The following is an 8,193-nucleotide window of genomic DNA, read 5'->3' as shown; positions in this document are numbered from 1 at the left end:
TTATAAATATGAATGAGGTTTCTCTGCTTTCTATTGGCACTCCCCTTGGAGTCTAAACAGTAGATTACCTGTATCTGTGGAGTTCCAAAATGAGTTTATTTGGTAATCCTCATTACTCTGAATATCTTAATTTGGTTACACCACTAGCAGCCACCAACGTATTGGAACAATTATTTTATGGTTTTGACCATAAATATGAAGAATTTGCAATGTCAAAAGGCTTTGTGCAATAACAAAGGATAATAAACCATTAATCTAAGAACTATTCTGTTTCATAGGGTAGACTGGTATGTTTGGATATATGACAAACTAACATTTTTAAAAGCCTGATTTATTCACCTTTACAAAAAATACAACTGGACTCAACGTGACTTTTTGAATACGTTTATTTTTTTCTCCAAAATACATCTTTCCATAGGACACTGACTAGTAAAATGACATAATAATTACTGTACACCTCATGGTGCCACATTTAATATTAGAAGGATAGCAACCTTTTTTGTCCATTATTTTCTTGCTTCTTTACCAGTTCTTTATAATGTTCTGACCTTACAAAACGAGGAAATGAGTCCTTTGCCATAAGGCACAAGATAAGTTCTTGAGCATCATCAAAACAGTTAACTGTTGGCTGTGACATTTTCTGGGAGATGACCTCTCTTGTTTTGTAGTCAATATTTACCTGGGGTAGAGAAAAAGAAATATTAATATTACAGGGTGTTACCTGACTTGTTACTAATGAAGGAAATTAAATGTTGACTCAATTTGTGTTATTAGTTTAGCATAATTGCTGTCAAGATAATATGCTCATATTACAAATGAACAATACCTTGTAACACCCTTGTGTGTGCTATTAAGCTGTGTGTGTCTCCACAATCACACAGGCACAGCAAGGCAAGGCAAGCCACTGCCCTGCACCTCGCTCCTCCCTCTTCCCTTCTCCATGCTGGCAGATGTACAGCTCCTGCAAACTGTGCTGTCCCGTGTGATCTTACTGGACAGGAAGTTGAGGAAAGTGGAGCTGAGAGGGTCAGACCCAGTTGTTCAGAAACATAATGACTGTAAATGCTTGGCCAAAAATGTAAAGCAATACTTTGCTGGGCAATGTATATATGTATGATATAGATTCATTATTGAGAGTGTAATACAACTTGAAGGTAACACAGTCAAGGAGACTAATACATCTTTGAAAATCCTACAGCTTTAATTCATATTTCAGAGGCATTTAGATGAGTTTTGGATGTGTTTTATTGACTTGAATGGTGGCACTTCGCAAGCCGTAATACTTGCCAAACACTGCAGGCAGGATCAAAATCAACCAAAGGAGATGTGTGTACTAGACCATTCACTATTCCTGCAAAGAACAAGCATTTGCTTTGCAAAGCTTTATTAACTTAAAGACAATGCCTGTTCATTACATTCATTAATGAGGCCTGAGAGTAAGTTCGAGTTTATCATTTGAGGCAAAGAGAAAGCAAGCCTATTAAATACCCTACAAAACTTTGTTCACATGGGCACAGGAGTAAAGAACAGGTGTCTGCTTTACGTCACTAAAGCTTTCCAAATGCTTTGCAAAGCAAATGTCTGTTCTTTATAGGAACGATCTAGTAATCACATTGCCTTTTTAGCGCTTTGCATTTGTTTGCCTTGATTTGGATCTTACCTGCAACACTTGGCAAGCATTGCAACTTAAAAAGCTTGCAAAATGTCTGCATTCAAGTGAATGAAAGCTCACCACAAGTGCATTCTAATCTCATAAGGCATTTGGCATGCTTTTGCAAAGTGATAAGCAGACATTTGGAGAGCTTCACAAAGCTCTTCCCAAACTCATCTGGAACACAACTAAAATGTGATATAGATGTTTCAGAAGCCTGAGTGACACCTGAGTGAACCTAATCTTAGCCTAATAATGAACTTCTCCGAAGGTCACTTTAGTACGATAAATATACTATTGAAAGTGTTTCGTTATATTTGGTCAGTATATCAAAGTACATGTTGCTCTTGCAGAAATCTTGTCAGTTTAAGGCCTGCAACCGGAATCTCAGGTGTCCTGTTCAGATGCAGCCACTGTGTCCATTGAAGCAAATAACAGGGTGACAGTGGCTGCATCTGTCAGCTGCAGTCAACATGTAATCCATACACGTGCAGTTTGTATAAATGATTGTCCCTGAATGCAGGATAGATTTTTCCAGTGACAATCATCTATCCCAAGGTAAGTGACTGCCACAACACGCATTGCAAGATTCTCACAGACATAGGCATGACTTCCAGAGACAGATGCATCATGGGATTTGTAGTTGCATGACAGCTGCAGGGCCGAGGTTGCCCACCCCTACCATATAGGGATAATCAGTCAGCACAAACATCCCACCCCTTTGTTCATTTGCAGCTGTGAGGCAGGGAATACCCTGGTCCACAGCTGATTGGGCAGGTAACCCCATGACCCTTTTATGTTCAGAGAAGCTCAGGTTCAGGAGCTCAGATGTACACTACAGGGGTTAGGTTATGTGCTAAAGAATAGGCTGAGTGTTAGGGGTTGTTTTAGTGTTGGGGACAATTTGGTAATCCAGCGATGTCAATGTGCCCACGTCAGATGGTCCTTGACTGTCAGGAAGCCAAAGCCAGGATTCTTTCATCGCCGTTTGTGCATGGTGCAGCTAATAGAGTTGTGTCAGGTGCGTTCACGCGGGCGTGCGCCGACGTGTTGTTTGAGTTTTTGGCGCCCTCTGGGCTATATAAGGCTGTGACTAACAAACCTCCTTTGCTGTCAGATCGTCAACTTCCCTGTGTTCCTATATCCTGCTCCTGAAGTGTTCCTGTTATCTTGACCCGGCTTGGATTGACCTTTCTGCTTCTCTCCAGTGATTGACCCTCGGTTTGTTCCAGACCATCCTCCTGCCTCACCATCTGTACCTCGCTGCCTGCACGTTGATGACTTCGGCCTGTCCTGACTACCCTGCTATTCTTGTCTGCTGCTCCTGCTCATCGTATTCCGCTACTACTGGCACTCCTGCCCCTCTGTGCCCCGGTGCTCCTGTACTGTCAGGAAGCCAAAGCCAGGATTCTTTCATCGCCGTTTGTGCATGGTGCAGCTAATAGAGTTGTGTCAGGTGCGTTCACGCGGGCGTGCGCCGACGTGTTGTTTGAGTTTTTGGCGCCCTCTGGGCTATATAAGGCTGTGACTAACAAACCTCCTTTGCTGTCAGATCGTCAACTTCCCTGTGTTCCTATATCCTGCTCCTGAAGTGTTCCTGTTATCTTGACCCGGCTTGGATTGACCTTTCTGCTTCTCTCCAGTGATTGACCCTCGGTTTGTTCCAGACCATCCTCCTGCCTCACCATCTGTACCTCGCTGCCTGCACGTTGATGACTTCGGCCTGTCCTGACTACCCTGCTATTCTTGTCTGCTGCTCCTGCTCATCGTATTCCGCTACTACTGGCACTCCTGCCCCTCTGTGCCCCGGTGCTCCTGTACCCATTCAGGAGCCCCAAGACCAGAGAAGTGAGAGAGGCCGCGCTAGACATCTCAGACTCCCCTAAGGTACGTGACATTGACGGTCAACTTTTGCTGACATTACAGCTGAGATTCTTCTTCAGGATCCTGAGAGGGCCTTGCCACTGGATAGTCATTAGGAAGTGTCCATGCCACCCAGGCAGTAACTTGGATACCAAAGAATGGCATCACCCCCTGTGAACAGAAGAGAGAAGACTCGAGAATGGAGCTTCACATGATTCGGCAAGTTTTTTTTAATGGCAGCGATACTCTTCTGTCCTCCCTTAATGTGGTGGGGGGGCATAAAGGTGACATCACAGGTTGCTAGGAATGCTGAGGTCCTAGCAGCCAATGACTGAGAAGAAATGGGGACCGCGGTCCGCCATTTAGCGACCCCTGGTCTACAATAAAAAAAAGAAGCTGCAAAAAAGGTTCAAACAAGTAATATTCTGCAGGAATGGACTCTTTTTGCATTTAGAACTGTGAAATGTTAGTACTTTTATATAAAACATTTTTGTTACAATAGATGTTTTAGATGAGAAGCGATTAATACATAATGGTGGTGAACTATTTTCTTTTTTTTTTTCTCTGCCAGCAATTTATAGGTAACTGGGAAAGCAGTACAATGCCCTATATCCCTTTATGTAAAATACATACATTCATAAAATAAATAAATAAACAAACAAATTTAACTTTCTTTTCATGCAAAATATTTACCTCTCTTGGAGATTCAGTTTTGATGAAATCACAATATATTTTGTTTGCTTTATCAGCAAGTTGGCTTGGTATTTTGGTTTTTTTGAAGTCCTCACAGGCCAACCAAAACTCAATGTTTTCATCACTAAATTCTGACTTCAAGAAATCTCTGAATGCAGAAAGCCCATCTATGGTAGAATTAAAAACAAAAAATGTATTAACTTGCTTACAAAAAGAAAAGGAAAAGTTAAACCGCTAAAATAAAAACATTATTGTAGCCCACAATAACTTTAACATATCACTCAACTATTTACAAAAAACAAAAACATATGTTTAGTCTGATCTGAGACAATGAACAGTTTTTAGAAGATTTATCACTCTACATAAGATTAAGTTATAAATGTACATACCAGTGCTCTAGCGTGCAAAAAATATTTGCCTAAGGTTCTGTCAGAGAATAACCATGAAGCATTTACTTAATTTTTTACAATGGTGGCTCCATAGCTCCCTACAAAGAGAAGGAACCGACCCCAAAACAGGATAACAGGGCCAACCTTGTCACAAACCATGATTGTTGACCCTTACCTTGAATCACTGTTTCCCTGTGAGTGGAGGCTAAGGGATTGCTGGTATTTCACCAGGGACCCTCTTACAGGAGTTTGGACTTGGTCACCCAACAGGTACTTTCAGATGCGTAGGATAGTAGGTGCCTGGAATGCAGTAAAGGTGACTGGACTATAGTGAGGAATTGAACCCACATTATAATTAGGCATTTGATGTAAGGACCCTCCCACCCTCTTTGTTTGAAGCCCTCGTAGTTTGAAACCTGGTAAGGACCCTACTAAATGCGATTCATATTGCCCTATTTGCCTGAATAATGTAGATGCCAAGATTTTGGTTAAAATCCTGGTTATGTGTATTAACAAGTACTGTATATATCATTTCTTGTTAATAGTGATCAGGTGGGTTTTATGCGGGGCGGTTCTACCAGAATAAATATTCGTAGATTATTTACTAATCTTCAATTTTCTAATCCCACTGTGGAAGGTAGGGCTCTTTTCTCCCTTGATACTCATAAGGCATTCAATAGTGTGGAATGGGCATATTTGTTGCAAGTATTGCATCTTTTTGGCTTTGGTCCTCGCATGATCCAGTGGGTTAAGATTCTTTACAACTCCCCAGTGGCTAGACTTAGGGTCAATAAGGATATTTCTCCTCCCTATTGTGCTTCTAGGGGCACTAGACATGGTTGCCCCCTTTCAATGGTCCTATTTGCCCTGGCAATTGAACCGCTGGCAGCCTGGACAAGCTAGTCCGCTTTGTTGAGTGGCCTCCCAGTGCGTGAACTAAAGGAGCGTATATCATTATATGCTGATGGTACCCTGATTTACTTATCTGACCCTAATCGCTCCCTGGCTCACCTTCTTCACTTGCTGGAGTAATTTGGTTACTACTCTGGCTTTAAGGTTAATTGGGACAAATCTATTCTTTTCCCCTTAGGGCTTGTTCACATTTGCGGTGCGTTCCAGAGCAGTAGCTGCTGGAACGCACCGCAATTGCTCACAAAACTTCCCCCTACGTTTTTGGGCACTGCAAACGCAAAAAATAGAGCAAGCAGCATTTTTTGCCTTTGCAGTAGAACGGCGTCTGATCGCACTGCGGGGGAGGGGGGGAGGTGCCATTGACTTAAATGCACTGCCACGCCCCCTCCCGCCCCAGAACGCAGGGGGAAGTTTTGTGAGGGATTGAGGTGCGTTCCAGCAGCTACCGCTCTGGAATGCACCGCAATTGGTGTGAACAAGCCCTTAGATCCCAATACAACTGCTCATATACATCCCACATCCCAATTAAAAGCTCTTTGGACCTTCTGGGAAGGGTAAACATTATTAAAATGATCTTCTTGCCAAAACTTCTGTATATCCTGGCTAACTGCCCATGCTACATCTCACAAAGATACTTCCGTAAAATTAATTCTATTGTTATGTCTTTCTTATGACAGGGTTCTATGGCGGGTTTAGCTTTTCCCAATTTCCACTTGTACTATTTGGCAGCCCATGACTGTTTGGTCCTGATGCAGGAAACCCCTGCACAGCAACTGAGGCTGCCATATTTACCTCTTTCAAATCCCTGCAGAATGTCCTGTATAGGGGAATTTCTGGTTCTCCGTCAGGTATTATTCCTATTTCTATGACACTACGTATCCTTAATTATGTCATCAAATGGCTATCTATGGATGTCTGGTCCCTTTCCCCGTACTCCCCTTTATAGGGTAATTTTTCTTTTAAGGAATTAATGCATTTACCACCGGCTGCTTTCTGGTCCTCGTTGGGAACTAAATCCCTACAACATTTATTTAAGAACTTAGTTATTCTTACCCTTCCGCAACTCGGAGAGGATCTGAAGCTCTCCCCTTCTGATTTTTTGGCATATTTCCAATTACTGCATGCGGTCCATGCTCAATTTGGGCCGACTTCTTTGACTCTTACTCAGACTTCTTTGGAGAAACTGGTACTTAGGTACATTTCCTCTAAATTGGTTTCCACATATTGTGCACTATTGATGTCCACTAGATCTTGTAGATTTGACAGAAGTAAACAAAAGTGGCAGACTCTCATTTCAGGATGATTGGCAAGTTTTGAAGACAAGTATATGTCCTCTATTATAGCGTCCAGGAATAGAATTTTGCAAATTAAGTTTTTCTATCAGGTTTACGATACCACAACACTTTTCTATACACTGGGTCTCCGCCCCTTTCTGCAGTGTTTTAAGCGTTGTGGTTAGAAGGCTGATTTATTTTACTCTTTCTAGTCTTGCCCATACATACGTACTAGGAATGCACCAATGCCGATACCAAGTATTTGTACTCGCCCAAATGCTCCAATACTTACCCCGATACCAGAACTTGTGGTTAGAGGATTCCCTCTGACCGGCAGTGCCGCGAGGGAACATGGACCCGGCTTCCCGGCCAATCAGGAAGGCGGGCGACTTGTAATGATGAATGAAAGAAATTAAAGATAAATATCAGTACTCATACTTGATACCAAAAAAACAGTATTGGTGCATCCCTAATACATACCTTCTGGTCTGACGTTACCTTTTTTTTGGAGCAGTGTTTGGGCCTCCCCAATATATGTAATCCCTCCTTTTGCCTCTAGCACTGATTGGGGAGCTGGCTTTGGATTCTAGGGCCCAGACTCTGATTTATATTCTCTTGTTTTATGCTAAGAAATCCATTCTTTTGGTATGGAGTAGCCCTGAGTCTCCTTCTCTGAGTTGCTGGAAATGAATAGTTAATCAATCCCTGCCTCTCTATTTACTTATGAACAAAGGGGCAATCCGCAACGCTTTGAAAGGATTCTCTTATTTGTACTTGAGAAGTTGTCATACTTTCCTTGTTTTTGCTGTATTGAGACTGTGTGCATTGTTAGGAATGTTAGTTCTGGTCCCAAGTTTTGTTGATGTTGTCTGTTTTCTATATACTTTAAAACCTTGGTTCTCAACTGGTGGGTCGTGACCCAACAGTGGGTCGCGGCCCCGTGTTCAGTGGGTCCCCGTGTGCCTTCCACTTTTCTAGGTGAGAGGCTCCTCAGCCTCCCCCTAGCGCAGCACTGCCAGTTCTTGCGCCAAGCAGCCATTCAAAATATGCTGCCCGGTGCCGAGTGTCAGCTTGAGGTAGGGTGGGCTCCATCCATATGTGCATTGCTTACAGCTCCCTCGCTTGTCCGGTAGAGGTGACTGGACCGGTGTGATGTAACATACTGGCTCTCGGCACCTCTATAGGGTGTGCAAGGGATCTGTACAAGCACTGCACATATGGATGGAGCTCCATCACAGTACAGCATGTATGTATGTGTGTGTGTGAGATTGTGTCTGTGGTTGTGTGTTTTTTGAGGGCCCATTCACACTAGTACAGTGCGTTAATTGCACAGTCCCATACAATTAATGTACTGTACTTGGCAATCGCACCTACCACGCGTTTTGGTGTTTAAAGTGCATTGCATTGCCAT

General features: G+C 42.8%; 1 protein-coding gene across 1 annotated transcript; it reads right to left on the bottom strand.

Moving 5' to 3' along the window:
• Positions 1-465: 465 nt before the first annotated feature.
• Positions 466-4,755, bottom strand: LOC108801790 (regulator of G-protein signaling 21-like). The gene is made up of 3 exons (XM_018573702.1): positions 4,716-4,755; positions 4,208-4,374; positions 466-679 (listed from the first exon to the last, which is right to left on the bottom strand). The coding sequence occupies exons 1-3, from the start codon at positions 4,753-4,755 to the stop codon at positions 479-481; spliced, it is 408 nt and encodes a 135-aa protein (XP_018429204.1). The 3' UTR covers positions 466-478.
• Between the last annotated feature and the right edge of the window lie 3,438 nt (positions 4,756-8,193).

The sequence above is a fragment of the Nanorana parkeri genome, unplaced genomic scaffold (assembly GCF_000935625.1).
Source record: "Nanorana parkeri isolate BGI_ZX_2015 unplaced genomic scaffold, ASM93562v1 scaffold2496, whole genome shotgun sequence".
NCBI classification, from domain to species: domain Eukaryota; kingdom Metazoa; phylum Chordata; class Amphibia; order Anura; family Dicroglossidae; genus Nanorana; species Nanorana parkeri.
This window is presented reverse-complemented; position numbering and strand designations above follow the sequence as displayed.